At 34.8% G+C, this 18,838-nt stretch overlaps 1 protein-coding gene across 1 annotated transcript; it reads right to left on the minus strand.

Moving 5' to 3' along the window:
- Positions 1-2,472: 2,472 nt before the first annotated feature.
- On the minus strand, positions 2,473-16,502 carry CLEC9A (C-type lectin domain containing 9A). The gene is given in 6 exon segments (XM_049782925.1): positions 2,473-2,635; positions 7,000-7,121; positions 9,435-9,586; positions 11,779-11,954; positions 15,636-15,714; positions 16,389-16,502. Coding segments are annotated over 6 exon segments (786 nt in total). The 5' UTR covers positions 16,483-16,502.
- Between the last annotated feature and the right edge of the window lie 2,336 nt (positions 16,503-18,838).

An 18,838-nucleotide genomic window follows, 5' to 3' on the forward strand; every position in this document is an offset into this window, starting at 1 on the left:
AGGAAGTCACTGACTCCTAGCTGCAGCTACAGCTTCTAACACAGTCAGGGAAGTTAAAGACTGAAATGAAAGTCATTCTCTTCATAGGCACCTGTAATAACTTGGTTTCAGCTCCTCTTGTCTTGCATTTTATCCATGTTTATGCAATTTATCAAAAACTGAACAAAGGTAGGTGACAGAGAAGGATAGTTGAGTCACTGGGGCACAGAAAAGAAACCAGAAAACACAATTTCTCTGACAAGTACAAAAAGATGTTTGTACTTCTTGTTCAGGATCACTAGTACTTCTGAGCCTGGATTCAAGCAAACAATTATCAGTCACAAATAGCTCTATTTATGTCCCAACCAGTCCTAGAAACCCATGTTCTTATTTAGAGAGAGATTTTAATCTTTTTTCTCAGCATTTTTATTTTTCCATGTCTTCCTTAATATTTGGAGGAGTTACATATTCAGTGAAGTAGGGACATAAATTTTGCACCAACAATCTATTTTCTGAGAGATTAGACATCATTTCCTGCATGGATCTTTCAAAATACACACTTAACTCTTATTTTATTCAGTTCAGACTTTCTTTTTTGTAAACTTTCAATAAATCTCTCATCTGCTGTCTATAACCTACTTCCCACTGAAATAACTCTTTTTTATTGATATTTAAACTAACATACATACCTCACCTGTCCATTTAGGATTCCACTGTCTTCATTATCTAGAAATTTCTCTCAGGAAAATAGTATGTTCAACTTAATTTCATGTCAGGATTACTATTATGGATTGGTCTCTCTGAAGAGATTGAAGATAAGAACAAAAATTGGTGTCTTTGTGTATGCTTATAATAGTTTTTGGTTTCAGTTTTTATTTTCCTCCATTCAATCTGTTTATTTAATTCAGGTACCAAATATTTAATAACAATAACAATAATAATAATAAATATAGGTTATGTGAAATGTGTGTCCTTAGAACATATTTATGATTTGGGGGAAAATCTGCATTGAGGTGCTCTTCCAAACATGATAATAACCAGAGTTTTGTTTGTGGCCTTACGGAGTATTTGTAAGCATTCTGTTTATTTTGATAAAAATGTAATGTTTGAGATACATCTTTTGAAGATCATTTTAATGCTTTCCTAACTGTCATTAGTATGGTTAAAGAGTAAGTCTCATTGGTATGGGTAAAGTGGAATAAGACAAATCTCAACAATTCTGTTTATTTCATCAGATCATGTAATGTGTAAGAGATAATGACATCTGCACACAGCTGGTTTCTTACCTAGGCATCCCTTTCTCAGGTCAACATCATGCACTAACTGAATGGAGTAACTGAAAATAACACCACAACCAAGGACTTTGTTGGTTTATATAAATACATTTGTTTGTTTTGGGGTCACACCCGGCAGCGTTCAGGGGTTACTCCTGGCTCTACACTCAGAAATCGCTCCTGGCAGGCTCGGGGGACCATATGGGATGCCGGGATTTGAACCACTGAACTTCTGCATGCAAGGAAAATGCCTTACCTCTATCTCTCTGGCCCCTGGTGCTGGGGATTTAACCCAGGTTTGTCCCAGGGTAGGCCATGTGCAAGGCAAACGCCCTTCCACTATGCTATTGGTAGGCTTTCAGGGGTCTCAAACTCGCAGCCCTCGGGCCACAAAAGGCCCTCCATACAACATTTTGTGGCCCTGCCCTAGAGGAATCTTTTTTGTTTTGTTTTAGTTGTTTGAGTCACACCCCCCAATGTTCAAGGCTTACTACTGACTTTGCACTCAAGGATCACCCCGACTTTGCCTCCTGTGACCCCCAGGTAAATGGAGTCTGAGACCCCTGAAATACATTTTTTGTTTTAAGTAAATGAGGAATTTATGGATTAATGACAGAAAAAAGATAAATAGTGCACTTTAATGTTCTTTTGCTAAAAATTATTACATACCAATCACCATTATGGATATTTTTAAAGTACTTCCTATTCAATTGTTGATTAGCTAGGAAATTACATTTTTGTTTAAGAGATTTTGTGTTGTTCAAAGAGATCTGAGTTTTTGGCCATAAAATAAAAAGGAGAGTTTTAAATTACTTATTCTGTCATAATTCTGGGAAAATTGTTTATGTGATTTGTCAAATTTCATTAAAGTACAATTTCTGAATTGTGACATTAGTTTTATCATCTTAATTGCAATAAAAATGTAAGGGATCCTAAAACTGTGTAGAAAAAGATGAGGAGAAATTGAGTGTTCATTTTTTTAAAAATTACAAGAGAACACAAAAGAATTAACATTGGAGACCTGTATCTATGAACTAATTGTAGAAAAGCACCTATATAGAGAAACTCTGGATATTACCAAATATTTTCTGTGATGTGTACAGATATTTCATAAATGTGTTCAAGACAATAAGCATATGGCAGTAAATGAGGGCCAAGCTCTTATTATTTAACTTTGTGAACACAAAAGAAAATATTTTTATTTCTATTAATTTATTTTTTAGGGATGCTTAATACTCAGAAAAATGATGCTGTAGAGTCGACTATCAGCAGCATCCTGAGAGTTCTGGGGATCATCAGTGTCATATTCTTTGGTGCTTATAGACCAGGTGGGGTCAGAGATTAAACTTGGGACTTCTAGGACTTTTAGTGTTCTCCTCGGCCTGAGAAAATATTGTTACTATGAGAAAGTCAAATAGCTTTGTGATTAAACTGTAAAATAGGAACTCGACACATTGAGTTTGGTGTTTTGTGGTATGGTTGGTAGAACCCAAAGTCTCATAATATCAGACAGGAACTTGACATTTCCTGCCCCATGTAGTAAGTTTGACTTTTAGTTGTATATAACTGCAGATGATGATGAGGATGAAAAAGAAGACTGAATGAAATAATGTCAAAATGAGCAAAATGTTGAAAAGTGTTCTCTCCAAGTCTGCAGTGCATGATAAAGGTTTCTTATCACTTTAGAGGGTGAGAAAGGAAAAGTAAGAATTTATTGGACTTTCTTATATCATTAGGTATATTCTTCTTCTTAGGTCTCAACTTCCAGACTTGTATAGCAAAATCTGCAAGCCTAGCACAATAGCTGCAAATATTTTAAAAGAACAGAAAAGGAATATGCCTCACTATTTTTGACATGAATCATTTTTTAAATATAGTCATAACATGAAAACATGATATGGTGATATCATATTTTTGCTAAGAATTGGGATGATAAAATAATCCTTATTTTTTATCAAGAGAAAACAAATAAATGTTTTTTCTTAGAGGGTTAGATTATTCGTAACAAATTGTAAAAAAAAAGTCAGCAGGGCCTTTTAGTTGATCCCAGTTCCCCAGGGCACACAATGAGCTATTGCTTTTCCTGAGGATATTGAAACAGCTCTTAAAATTTATCAACAGGAAGCAGCTAGTGAGCACTATAACAGCAGGAAGTGTGCAGAGTGTGATGGAAACTTTTATTTTGGGGATATAAGCAGATTATGAAATAAATAGGAGAGTCCCTAATAGGAGAGTCCCTACAAGGTTGTCTCAGGGTAGGCCTTTGTATTTGAGAATCACATACTTGGTAAATGAATTCTTAGATTATCAGAACTATTCCCCCCAAACAGAGTGATCTGATTTAAATTAGGCATATGAGATACATGGTAAATAGGTTTTTAGAATCTAATACTGTTTTACATCAATACTACTATTCAAACTTTTTTTTTTTTTTACCATTTTAATATACTTGGACCTATCATACGTTTGTAGAGGAACTTATATTCTTTCTTCTCTTTCTCCCTCTTCTGTCTCATTTGAAGCTTAATAAGATGAATCAAAAATACAGTTTATTGTGGTAAAATTAGGGTATAAAACTACTAAACCCTGTGAAAAGGCCCACTTTCCTGCTACTGCCTTGACAAGAATCCCTAATGTTCTAGGCCAAAAGCTAACATAAAGGAGAAAATAAAAATTTCTTCCCCAAACATCTGTATGAAAAGCAGAATTGCCCCTGAGGAAATGTGCAGGTGCTCACACCAGCTGCACTCCAGAGAAAATTTTAATTTGTAAATTCAGCACCACACATCTGTTAGTGACCTCAGTAGAAGGATGTTTGCCTTTTGTTTCATTGTACTTTTTCTTAAAAGTTAATAATTGCTTCCTAACTTTTCCCCAAACATAACTCCAAGACAATATGTTGAAGACTCATGAAGATAAACAATCCTTACTATTAAAAAATGTTATTGTTTCTCCTTCAGTTTAGGTTGCCAGCTGCCAGCTGTGAAAACCAAATGCTGGACAATTAAATTATTTTTCTATTGTCCTTAATGAGGTTCTGCAGAAAACAAGAGAAAAGCTCTTTTGTTAAAATTCCCATCATTTATGCTTCAAGTCAAGTGTAAACAAAGGAAACACACACACATATACACTCACACTCACACACATAGAGAACACTCTTTTCCACTCTATAAAATCTTTCTCTCCAGAAACCGCCTTTACTAGGGTCTTTTAAATGATTTTCATTGCCTGGGAGAATTAAGTGAATTTAGTCTTATTTGCACGTGTCTTCCTTGCAAGGAGAGGAGGATGAGGATCTAATGTATATCACGTGCTATTTTAAAAAAGTGAGTGATTAAACAATATATTAAATTATTACTACGTTTTAGTAAATATTTTATGGAAATCTACTACTGTATGAGATGGTATTCTCAGGATAAGAAATGGAAAAAGTAGAATAATAAGCTATGATAATCACCTTTCTGTAGACTACAAAAAACTTTCATACCCATTTTCTCATGGATTTGAAAGCTATTCCATGTTTAAGGCTGCTGCAGACCTAGTATATGGTTGGCAATAGATTTGAGGACATGGATTTATCTTACAGCTGATCTCTATAGATAATTGCTGACATTTTACCTATAAATTCTATCTTCTCAATGCTCCTGAACATGAACAGAAAGAAAGGTCACTTTTATCTGGACTGCAAAAATAAAAATGATGTCGGGAGATGACTGGAGAGCTCCTCAAGACAATAGCAAGTACAGCTACACTATTAAATGATACATCAAACATAGGTTCTCAGCAATTCATAGAGGTTAATTAGCCCATCCTCAGACAATAGTTTGAAGAAGTATTACTATTTTTAGTGAGGATACTGCAATGTGGAGAGGTGTCATCAAAACTGATAGAAAATATAGTCAAAAATTAAAATTTAATTCAAACTATTGGTGCTGATGACATTGTACAGTGAATATGACCTTAAATGTGGCTGATCCAGGCTTGATTCTCCTCGGCATTCCAGTGGTCTTCTCCAAGCATTGTGGCACCAAACCAGAAAAGTTAACAAAGAAGATTAAAGTGCTAGAGTGCTAGTCTTGAAAACTCAGACAATAGGTGTTTTGATGCTTGCACTGTAGATAGTCCATGAGAGGGAGGAAGGAATGCCACAGCTAAGATCTGGCTATTTCTGCTTAGGGAGAGTTGGGCAGTTCATCTCTCTGGCACAATTCTGTGCTCCTAAAAGGAGTCTGTCTTGAAGTATGAAATATGTATAGCTGGGAATATGTCTTCCTTCTAATTTGAAAACCCACATATTTGATTTCATATTCTACGAGTTATACAGCATGTTGCCTAGAGTCTAAAAAATGCATAGAAAGATTTAGAAGACTGAGTTTTGAATGTCATGTTGATTTTTAATACAGATATAAAATGTTATATATCATCTCCCAGTAACAAAAATATTTGAGCATTTAGAGTCATTCTAGATAGGGATGGAAGGAAAAGAGGAAAGAAGGAAGGAAGGAAGGAAGGAAGGAAGGAAGGAAGGAAGGAAGGAAGGAAGGAAGGAAGGGAGGGAGGGAGGGAGGGAGGGAGGAAGGAAGGAGAAAGGGAAGTGAGGGAGTGAAGGAAGGAAGGAGGGAAGAAGGAAGGAAGCAAAGAAGAAATGGCGGAAGGAAGAGAGGAATGAAGGAACGAACAAAAGAAGGAAAGAAGGCCATATCCTCTCCCCATTTCTCTATTAGGCTTTTTCCTTTGTAGCTCTAAATCAATTTTATTTTTGGCAATTTGAGTATCAAGTGAATGCCTGGAAGATATGGAAGAATCCCAAATATAAATGCAAAGACAATTTTTATGTCCCAGACTTTGTTGCATATTCTCACATTGGTTTACTACTGTTCATGATTATTTTGTGGTAGTTCTTCCATTTCTCATCTCCAAAATGGTTGTTATGAAGAGATTATCTTATATACAATTTCTTTCAGATATAGTCTCTTGATGCATTCTTCTCACAAATAAAATATTTCCAATTATTGCAGTTAGTAGAAGAAAGAGGTTTTCTGGTTAAATACACACAAAGCATATTAGTTGATTGAGGTATTTGTTTGGACCACCTAAGAAGGTAAGGCAATAAATATGAGGTTAGGTATGAGCATTACAATGATATTAATGAGAATTATGGAGATTTTGTTTATTTTTATTCTATTTTAATATAGTACCCTGCTGACACAATCCCTTTCTTCATTAAAGAGCTGCTTTCTCTCAATAAAAAAGCACTAATAAAATTTGAACAAGTAGCACATTAACAAGAACTTACTGATGTGCCAAGTTAGACTTGAAATTAGAGGCTCCTTCCTAATCCTTTCTTTATTCTCAAATGCATTTCAGAATATACTCTTAAAAACATTTGAATCTGATTACCAATTTCCCCAGATCTATCTGAAAAGCATAAAAGAACATTTAGTTCAATTGCTTTAATATGTCTCTAGTCATTACAGGAAAGAGAAAGCATGAATTTGATTGCTACATATTGTTCCTTCAGATTCTCACATTGTGTTGTTATGTGCTAGAGTGGGAAATGGCAAGAGTGATAAGAAAGGTTTAATGCCATCAAACTACTCTGAAATTACTTTTATTACAATCATTTTCAAGTGAAAATTTACTTCTGATTACATCTCCTGTTGGGAAATCTAAGTTATGGAATTAAGTGGATTTTTAAATTCTTTTATGTGTGACATTTTCCATCACATTTTCCTCAGAGACTCACAGATCCTTGAAGGCAGAGGTGGCATAATGCCAAAGGAAGGGGTTTCTGAATCCATTCGGAGAGAATTTCACCCAATAATCAAAGCTGCTTTTGATCTTCCTCAGGCTACCAGTGACAGAAATCTATAAGAAAACATATGTGGGTTAGATAAGAGATAGTATAGTGGGTGGTGCTTTTCTTTCATGTAACTTTGCTTGTATTTAATTTCTGATACCATCTCTGGTTATCATCTGAACACCTCCAGGAGTGATAACAGACCACAGAGCTAAAAGCAATCTAAGTATGGTCTAATTTCCATGTCCCCTCTCCAAAAAACTAAGAAAAAGAAGAAAAAAAAATAAAACAAAACAAAGAAATCATGAAGCTTTCAGAACTTAATTATGTTAGAAAAAGATTTATTTTTTAAAATTTGTTAATTTTGTTAGAAGAAACATTTTCTAATTTCTGGAACCTAATTTGCATAGAAAAAATAGCATAGGGGCCAGAGTGAGTTCAGTGGGGGCATTAGCCTTGTATATGACCAACCTGGGTTCCTACTTCGCACCCTGCACATTGGTCCCCTAAGCACGGTCAGGAGTAATCTTTTGAGCAGAATCAAGAGTAACCCTGTCCATGGATATAGGCAGGCTCAGCAGAGAAAAGGTGGAAAGCAAGGCCGCTGTGGTTTATAAGTCTCTGGGTACCCAATCACGGCAGGAATTGGCCCCATGTGCATTGGGTAGGGACATCTTACCGGGTGTGGGTCCTGAAGAGGTTATAGTCCTTGGATGTAGGCAGGCTCAGCAGAGAGCTGAGGTAGAGAATAGAGAGCAAGGCCGCTGTGGTTTATAAGTCTCGGGTACCCAATCACGGCAGGAATTGCCCCCACGTGCGTTGGATGGGGACATCTTACCGGGTGTGGGTCCTAGTCTTTCCCTGGGCACCGGTCTAGGTGGACGCTATAGGGGTCAACAGGTTTTCCCCCATCTCTCCCAACACTAATGGGAATGTGCTCTGGGAGGAGGGCAGGCTGTTCTAGCACTGGTTTATATTGGGACAGTCAGTGGAAATTTTTTCTCTTTGTTTTCATATTGATAGTATTGTGTGCATATATTCTATATATCCATAATATCCATCTTGTATTGGGACCTTAATACTGTCCTACAAAGCTCATTTCTAATATTTTACGGCCTCAGTCCTAACCCTTACTTCCCCCTATCCTCCCATGTAGGTGCAGCTAATGACATGAAGCTCACCACATAGAATAAGTGTAGTTAGAGAAATAACTACACTGAAAACTATCATAACAATGTGAATGAATGAGGGAAAAAGAAAGCCTGTCTCGAGTACAGGTGTGGGTGGGGTGGGGAGTAGGTAGATCTGGGAAATTGGTGGTGGGAATCCTGCACTGGTGAAGTGAGGGTGTTCTTTACATGACTGTAATCATACAACTACAATTATATTTGTAATCACGGTGTTTAAATAAAGATAATTAAAAATAAAAAAAGAGTAACCCTGAGTACAACCTGATGTGACACTCCCAAAAAACACAAAACCAAAATTGCAATAAGTTTTTCTTTAAAAATTGTTTTAGTTTATTTATATGATTTATAAAAATTATTCTATAATTCATAAAAATTAACTATCTACTGAATTTAGCAGGTACATATTTTTATTGAAGTCAGATGTAGTTATACATTCTACTTTAGACATGTTTGTGGTAAAACAATTTCAGGACATCTACTGTTCAAGACAACAGTATACTGTTTAATATCTCTTAAACACTACATTTTGCAAATAATGATACTTTTCATTGCATGATATATCATATTACTTTTTATGCTTTTCCTTAATAATAAAATTGAAAGCCTTAATTTCAGCTATGTTTACTTCCCTATAGGCTTGAAAATAAAAATTTTTAACAAAAATTCATTTATAATTTGTACATATTTTGCAAAGGATAAACAAGTCATTAAAGAGGGGCATTTTTCTTATTTCATTTGTTTTTTTAGAAAACTTTATTTATTAACTATTGATTGATTGATTGGTTTTTGGGTTACAGACAGCTGTATGCAGGGATTACTCCTGGCTCTGCACTCAGAAATAACCCCTGGCAGGCTCAGGGGACCACTTGGGATGCTGGGAATAGAACCAAGGTCCCTCCCGGGTTGGCCGCATACAAGGCAAATGCCCTACCACTGTGCTATCTCTCAGGCCCCCACCATCCTTCTTTTTTAATTAAAAGAATACATATTTGCCTTGATTTGTGGATAATCTATTCTTTTTTCATTTCTCCAAAAAGAAAACAAACCATATTAGTTTCCTACTTTGCCTCTTCACCATTTTGTTTCAACAATCTACTGTTATATAGAATATGAAATAATTCCATCTATGAGATTCTGTCTTTTCTTTTAATGCATAAGACATTTTCATAATTATATGAAAACAATGTTTACCATTTCTTCTTTACTGTCTATTTGTAGAAGTTCAGCATCTTCCTACAAACATTTCTCTTTACTGGTATGCCAATAGGTCCAATTTTCAAAGACATGGTAGCAACTTTCTCCATTATGAATCCAAGTTTCTGGACATGGGCTGTGGTTCTGGGCTTTGAAAATAATTTTTAGCTGATTATTGTCATAGTAAAGAATATTAGTATTGTATGTCCTCAAAATATCACCACCCAATACAGTGGAATTATATACTTTATCAATATTTTATCACTAATCAATACCAATACTAATCAATCACTAATACTTTATCACCACCCAATTCAGTGGAATTCTAACTAAAAATTTTTAAAGTTTTTCTGAGACTTCTGAGTTTTTATAAGTTTAGTTTTATAATAAGTATCTAGGAATTAATGTAAGATCAAATAATTTTAATATCTTCTCTCAATCATTTATTTTCTATGAATAATGTTAGGATTTGAGCTTCAATTTTCCCCTTCTTCTAGTTAATATAATTTGTAGTAATTTATTTAGCAATTTTATGTTTTCCATTCTGACTTCCCAATTTAGTTAGAAATATACTGGATTGGTAGGGGAGAGTTAAATATGAAAATATTTTACTTGAATAGAACAAACTATGCCTCTTCAGAAATTATTTTGAAAATATGTGGGTGAGAAAGATTAAAGAAAAGCTAAATGGTGAAATGCTATTTTGGAGATTTTGATAAAGCTACAATACCAGTCATAATATTTCACCAAAAATTGTACAGGTGTTAGGTAAAAATGTATTAATTAACAAAAATCAGAAACCCAATTGTATAAAAGGAGAGCTGAAGAACAAGGAAGTATCATGTATAAAACAACTTTATATAAGAAAAATACCATATTTATAACAGTTACAATATATATATACTTATAATACTTTATCACATTTGGAGTAGTTTCTAAAAAGATTCTATTAGTGAATTAGATAGTCTATTATCTGTTTCCATGGGTCAGTCATTTAGTTACGTAAGGATTTCATAACTTTTTTGGAATCCATGCTAGTCAATATCCTGAATATTTTTAAGGTTGTAGAATAGTTAAATTCTCAATGACCTTTGAAAGAATGGAGAGCATATATAAGGTAAAAAAAGTTTTTCTGGGTGTTGATAAGGCAGTTGTCTCTTATTCAATGATTGATGGTGCAAAAGTAGGCCTAACTCATGCTGGAAGCATGCTTTCAAGAGCAAATTAAGTTAGGTACATTGTTAAACACACAGTGATACTCAGGTCGGCCAAATCTTTAAAAAATAAAGAGCTACTTCGATTCATTTCCGAAGGGAAAATAAAACCTGGATTCTCAACCGAAGGAAAAAAAAAACTGGGAGCCACAAAACCATCGTGACATTGAAAACAAATACAGCACTGCATACGTTGCTTCTTATCTTAATGCTCTATACAGGATTGTGCAGTCAGCTGTCAATCTGAAGAAAAAAAAAACTTTTTCACTTAACAATGTAAAATATATTTATGCAAATTAATAGCCAATTAAAATATTTAAGTGATACCGCTCCCCACCCCCTTGCTATCCGTTCTGTTGTCGGATCTAGGGCAAAGCTTCAAAATAGCCTCTCTAGGTATTTACTTTGGTACATTTCCAGCAGAAGCAATTTGGTTGGTTTGACTTCTTTCACCGGCCATCACTTAAATAGCATCCTACTGGGAAATTCATTCTCTAAACAGTATTTATACATAGTACTAAAGACTAATTGAGCAAGCAGAGACTACTCGGCAAACTAATCTATATGTATGATGGGAATAGCAGGTTTTATTTGAAATCAAGACAAAAGATAAAAGTGAAATAATTTTCTGGATTTCTTCTCTTGTGCTTGGGATCACACCCAGAGATCATGTATGTGATGCATGCACATTGTAACTGAGTTAATATCTCTCAGTGCTGCAGATTATTATCATTATTATTATTGTTCTTTTGTTTTTGGAAAGAGGCTTATTTTGAGGCCATGCTGGAAGAGCTCAGTGGCTACTCCTGCCTTAGTGCTCATGAGGATTTCTGTTGGTGCTTGGGGACCATGCAGTGCTGGGAACTGAACCCATGCCTCAGGGTTTAGTTTTCAGGTTTTCTTTATTCACCTTTCTTGGTATCATAGTTTTTTTTTTTTTGACATCAGAGTATTTTTAACCTTTTATCAAAGTATAAATAAGGTTGAATTGAGAGTACATCAGACTCTGCTCCTTTTAAAATTCTGCCTAGAAATTTGCAAAGAATAATACAAGTCGCTGCTCCTGCTGTAGATTGTATATTTGCATTTTTTTTATTTGCAGAATAGAAGTTACTCTTCTCAGTTACCTGAACCGGATGAGTTTTGCATCAGAATTTGACAATATTTCATCTGAAGCTCACAGCTTGTCTCCCACTGTGTAAAATTCGCCAATGCTTTGTCCTGTTTCAGGAGTTTGTCTTGGTGCTGCATTGCCATAGAGGACACCTGGAACCCTTCATACAAAAACAATTCTAATACAGCGCTGTTATAACCACATGGTATTTTAACATAGTCTAAAAAAATCTACCAGGGGAAGGAGCTATAATCGCGGAGAGGGGGATTGCTCTGCACATGCCAACTTGGACTTGAACTTTGGCATTCCATATGGTCCCCCTAGAATGGCCAGGAATAATTCTTGAGTGCAGAACCAGGATAACCCCAGTCATTGGTGTGTGTGTGTGTGTGTGTGTGTGTGTGTGTGTGTGTGTGTGTGTGCTACTGCCCATCACTGAAAAAAACTTTAAAGGAATCTATAAATTGCTGATTATGTTTGTAACTTTCATTTGTATTATTGAATTTTTTTAAATATTTAAATGGTTCAGATTCAAAAACTACAGCAATATAACAATAATCACAGATTGACATTCATTTTTTTATTTTCTGATATTTTCATTTACCATTCCTTAAAGATTTGTAGGAACAAGTAACATGCAATAAATTTATTAGGTTCCTGCCAAGGAGGCAGGCTGAGGGCTGGGTGGGATGGAACCTGGAGATATTTGTAAGGGGATATTGTTGGCAGGATTAGATATTGTGGCAACATTGTTTGTCTAAAGCAGATCTATTAGGAACAAATTTGTAAACTACAGTCTTTTCATAAATTATTTTTTTAAAGATACCGAACTAAAACCTATTGCCTCCCTGTTTCTTTCTTCACCCATTTCCGTATTTTCAAAGCAATTAGGCTTACATTTTTTAATACTTTAAGTTTTATTTTGAACTTTACAAATAAATAAATATAAAACATCCCTTATATTTTTTATATTTTTTTTGTTTTTGTTTTTGGGATAAACCTGAAGGTGCTCATGGGTTACTCCTGGCTCTGTGCTCAGAAATGCTCCTGGCAAGCTCAGAGGACCATATGGGATGCTGGGCATCAAACTCAAGTTCATCCCGGGTCAGCCACATGCAAGGCAAATGCCCTACCATTGTGCTATCACTCGGGCCCAAAACATCTCTCATCTTTATGCAAATGGTAACCATCTTTTTCCAGGATCTTTTATATTTGTCATTTTATTTTTTATTTGTCTTTTTTATTTTGGACAAAGTTAATATAGGATTTACCATACATGTATGGTAATGAGGCTGGTCCTTATTTGATCCTTGGCACCGACTGATCTCCTGAGTTGTACTGATGCAGTGCTGGAGTCTCCAGAGAACCATCTAGTGTGTCTCTTGGAGGTCCCTGAGCACTATATCTGGGTCACTCAAGACTGCCCATACTTCAAGATTTCTTTTTGTTTGTTATTTTAGACCACATCTGATGTGCCTATGGCTCAGTACTCAGGATTTACTCTTGGTAGGTTCAAGGAATCATCAGATATGTTGAGGATCGAACCTGGATCTGCCATGTACAAGACAAGTTCCTTTCCCACTGTTATTTTATTTTCCTTCCCCACTTTCCTATCTCTCATGGCCCTCACTGCAGGATTTGAACAGCACTACCTTCTCGGGCCCTTGCATTGCTCTGCAAGGTTGGTTGGCAGAGATCCCTGGAAGAACTTCCTGGGCTCCCTGAGTATACTGCTTGAGAGATCCCCTCCATCAACTAGAATAATGGATAAAATTCCACATCAGTATATGCTGAGATTTCTTTTTTCTTCATTAGGGTCATATAGGATTCTTTTTTGTTTTGTTTTGTTTTGTTTTTGGGTCACACCCAGCAGCACCCAGGGGTTACTGCTGGTTCTACACTCAAAAATCGCTCCTGGCAGGCTCAGGGGATCATATGAATTGCTGGGATTCAAACCACTGTCCTTCTGCTTGCAAGGCAAACACCATACCTCCATGCTATTTCTCTGGCCCCATATAAGATCCTATTTCATGTTTATGTCATAGTTTATTTTGGTAATTTTTAATTTAATTTTAGATAATTTATAATCTTTTTGGTATTACAGAAAGAACAATGTAATCAATCACCTTAACCATATAAGTTTTCCACACAAATAAAGTATATGTTTAAGATAAACTGTTAGGTCAAAGTTTATGTACATTTAAAGTGTATTAAATATTTCCAAATTAACCCTGGTTTCTCAAAAGCAATTGAATTTGCATTTATTTCTATTTGATGTTTCAACTCTTCATATATAAACAAAGGCAGTATTTATGATGTTATATATCTTGTATATGAAGGGTTTATGTTCTTTTATAATTTTATTGTGTTACTATACTTTTTCTTATTGTTTCATACAAGCTCCTTATTGGAATTAAATCTAGCAGCCCTAAAATCAGCATGAATAGTTTCTAGTTCTTTTGAATGTCATTGATATCTGAGCTAGCATATATACTAGCTAATGAGGGAATTTTGTAATCATGGATCTGGGAAATTTGTTTTTGGCTAGGCTATTCTAGCTTATCAGCATTATTTGTTGACATTTGATTTGTCCTTGGTAACAAGAAGAATCTGAAAAGTTGTTGAGGTTAGTAACCTGGCAGGATTATGTCTTTGAGGTCAGCAAAATAGAAAAATGTCCAAGTAAGACTCTCATTTGAACTTCCTGTCCCATTTTGTTCTGTGTAAACATCAAGAGTTGGTGACCCTTTGGAAGCAATGGCCAAGACTTAAATAACACACAGTAACCCCCTCCTTTGTGACTTAAATAAAGTGTTTTGAGGGATATCATCCAGATGTGAGTTTATCAATAAACATGGCTCTTTCTATTTGAGAAATTCACTGTTTTATCATCAAAATAAGCATGAAGCGATTACTCTTAATTTTTTGGTGACATTTCTATCTATTTTTATGATGTCTCATGTCCCCAACACTAATAAATATACAAGATACTTTCCAATTTTCATTAAAATTAACTAAAATGATTAAATTATCATATGTCAATTGCTGTTATTATTATATGTCAAACCCCCAAAGAAGCCAGAAAGGTGAAAAAAATTTTCTCACTCCTGTACCTATCAAACATAGTGAGTTATGTTTTTTCTGATATAAAGTGAACAAGTTTTGGGGCTGGAGAGATAGCACAGCAGTAGGGCATTTGCTTTAGAAGCAGAAGGACAATTGTTTGAACCCCGGCATCCCACATGGTCCCCCGAGCCTGCCACAGCGATTTCTAAGCATAGAGCCAGGAGTAATCCTTGGGTGCTACTGGGTGTGACCCAAAAACAAACAAACAAAAAAACCAAAAATAAAAAAAATAAAGTGAACATTAAAATATTTTGCAGAAGTCAAGTTTATAATAATATGTTAGCACTGGTAAAGGGGGATGCCCTTTATATGACTGAAACCCAACTACAGACATGTTTGTAATATGGTGCTTAAATAGATACTATTTTTAAAAAATTTAAAAATAAAATGTTAGAAAGTACATGTACTTAAATGCTTCAAATTATTATGCTAGTGTGACTAAAATTAAATAATATGAATAATTATTAATGTTATTTCCCAAAAAATCTACTGCATTACTTGATACATAACATATAATTGAACACCAAGATGTACTTGATTCATTCACTTGCTTAGAGTTATATCAAACAAATGTCACAAAACTTATATTAAAATAATTATTTTATATCATTTATGTGAACTATTCTTCAAATTGATTTATTTATTCATTTATAGAAAATAAGTTTTTTGTAAATGTAAATTGAAAAATACTAATATAGTTTATAAAATATAGTTAATTGATTAGTTTGAATATATCCATTGTACTTGATGCCAAAGAAAATGGAAGTAGATAATGAGCCAATGCAGAAAATACATAAAATCACAGTGATATAACAATATGTTCCTAAAATAAAATAGACATGGTGGAATTGAGATAGGTAAGAAAGATGAGGAAAATCTCTACTGAGTAAAAGAACTAAGATTCGTGATTGAAAAGTTATTAAGATCTTATAATCACAAGTAAGAGGAAAAAGAGGACTCAAATTCTGAAATGCATGTAATACTCTAGCTCATTATTTGTAAGGTGTTCATGCAGGAACTTAATTTTTAATATATCATTTATTTTATGAACACATAAGAGTTTTATTTATTTATTTATTTATTCATTTATTTATGTATGGTTTGGGGTCACACCCAGAGATATTTAGAGGTTACTCCTGTCTCCATTCTGAAATTACTTCTATAGGCTCAGAGGTACATATTGGGATGCTGGGAATTGAATCCAGGTAAACTGTGTGCAAGGAAAATGCCCTATTTATTGTGCTATAGCTCCAAACCCCATATGAGGTTTGTTTTCCTGCCCAAAGGAGAGTACTACCTATTTGTCAAGTCTATATTTTCCTTCTCATCTTTATCTTTCCACTTCTTTTCATTGCTTTAAACATTAGAATATCATGAATATTAGAATATTCTTGAATAGGTCATATCAGATTAGAAGCACAAACAACTTGGGCTCATCAAAGAATAAGGACAAAAAATTAATTTCAAGTCTTGAACTAAATTGTTAGAACTCATTACCTGAGTATTTGTTAGAAGGCAGGCGTTTCTCATTATGGGTTGGTGATGGATTATCCCACTGAAGAGATGCGTATGCTCCCTCCTCCTCTTCCATGTTTAAGATGCTTGGATCTGTAAGGTCTTTTCCACACAAGAGATGGAGAGAAATAACTGTAGGTCAGAACAGGTTGGTCAAAGAACTGAAATGAACAACTTTAGGGTTTAAGGAACACAACAGATTCAATTTTACATAGAAAGAAATTCACAGAGTTTAAGCCAAAACACAACTGTGTAAAGAAGGAAAAGAGAAAGAGACCGTAGTCAAAATGAACAACGATGAAAATTACCAATGATAGGTGGGATTTATCTGATTTCAAAAATTAAGCATATATTAAATATGTTAACACTTGGTTGTAGTTAATGGACATAAAAAAGAAAGTGTATTTGTCTTAGTACATGAAATATGTGAACTGAACTAGATAGTGAATATATAGGATAGCTCACATTTGAAACCCTAAAGCATAAAGGACTTCAAATAAGTGTTTAAGTTTTAGAAAGGAAGTTAAGAAAGGATTTCATCTCCAAAGTATATTAAACTATAGTAAGGAGTGTGGATGTAGAAAGCACACTTGAAAATATCAATTCTTTAATTCAATGCAAGTTTATTTCTCACATAAAATTTTAGCTCTGGTAATCCTAGTCAGCAAGCAGGTTTCCTGCAAGTTGAACCAGGACTCCTTGTATTTTCTGCAGTATTTTTCTAACCATTAAGAGGGAAAGAGAAGTGGCAAATTCACATTTGGATCTTGAAAGTCATAATCTGGAAGTAATGTGTATCACATCCATTTCCACAGTAGAACATCAATATTATTTCAAAGGTCTGATGCGTGCCATTTCTACCTGATGAGTAGATAATGTATTCATGAAAAAAAAAACAATACTTAATTTAGCCAATGAATGGCTATTTCTGCCAAATCCTGTGACTGCAACATTAATATTGAGAAATTTTATACCTTAATCATCATTGATAGTGGGCAAACATCATGTGTTGGTAGTTGATGGTCTATAAATTTCAATAATACACAAAAATTTTAATGTTTCCTGCTCATAATATAACTAGATTAATCACTAATATCTGTAATATAGAATCGAACAAATGGCACATAGAACTGGAGGACCAGTAAGAAGTTAATGAGCATGTCTTGAATTTAGACAAACTTAGTTGAATTCCTGGCCAAACCACCACCTTGTGCAATTCTGGGGATCCTGAACTTGATCAGAAGTGGCCCTGGAGATCCCTCATCACTAGCTTGGTAGTAGGTAATCCTTGGCATTATAGGGCCCCAAATGCCCTGCCCTCAAACCACTAGTCGTTGTAGGATTGCAAATATCATCTGTTAATCTTTCTGTGTCTTAACTTTTAGATTCTTTAGAAAATCAATAAGCTAGAAATTTGTCCCTACAGGGATCCATGTCACTTATACTAGCGCTCTTGGGCCAGGGCCTTCATAAATTACTCTGTCATGCCATAGTCTGTTCTCTAGTTCCAATCCCAGCCCACAGCAAGGAAAGAATTTGAGGTCAATACCAACTTGATGTGAATTAAAGCTGTTAATTTTTCCTTTAAGAACAGTTTTCAAGAAGCTTGTGTTATGTATCATACCAAAATTGAGTGGGAAAGAAGAAGCAGTTTTAAATCTGGGGCAAGAAAATATTTGCAGGAGTAAGCCCTGAGCATCAAACGAGTGTGGCCCCTAAAAACAAACAAACAAACAAAAAAGAAAATATTTGCATAGTATGTGGTAAAGGATGATTGTGGATATGAGCTTATGTCATTACATCCAGGCCAGCTTGACTGCCGATGTTCACATCAGCACATAACTGGACCCCTTTGCTCAAAGCTAACCCTGCTTCCCTGTGCAGATCAAATTTTTGGATAAGTTTTTGAAAAAACCCATTTAGAGAATTTAGAGAAAATTCTGCCTAGAGACTAGTAGAAGACTGACCTGGTGACTTCTTTAAAGTCTGCCTCTGAGAGAAATCTCAGATCCTGAAGGTGGGTATTGATTTTTAAATTTTTTTAAATTGGGGGGATATATTTTTAGTGTGAAAGTCAGACTTAGTAGTGCTCAGGGCTTCTTTCTGGCTGTGTTCTCAGGGATCTTCCCAATGGTCTTAGGGGACCATAAAGGGTGCCAGGGGTTGAACTTGGGTCTGCCATATGCAAGGGAAGCACTCTATCTCTATATTTTTCCACTCTTTGGGTATTATTTTTCATAGCCAATTTATTTTTTACATTACTTTTAATAATTTTCCCTAGATTTACTAAGTAAGATAAAAATATAGGGTCTCCTTTCATTTTATTTTTTATTATTAAATTAAATCACTGTGAGATTCACAGTTACAAAGTTATTCAGGATTGAATTTCAGTCATACAATGTTCCATATCCACCCTATTACTATTACTTGTA

This window comes from Suncus etruscus, chromosome 11 (assembly GCF_024139225.1).
Source record: "Suncus etruscus isolate mSunEtr1 chromosome 11, mSunEtr1.pri.cur, whole genome shotgun sequence".
Lineage (NCBI taxonomy): Eukaryota > Metazoa > Chordata > Mammalia > Eulipotyphla > Soricidae > Suncus > Suncus etruscus.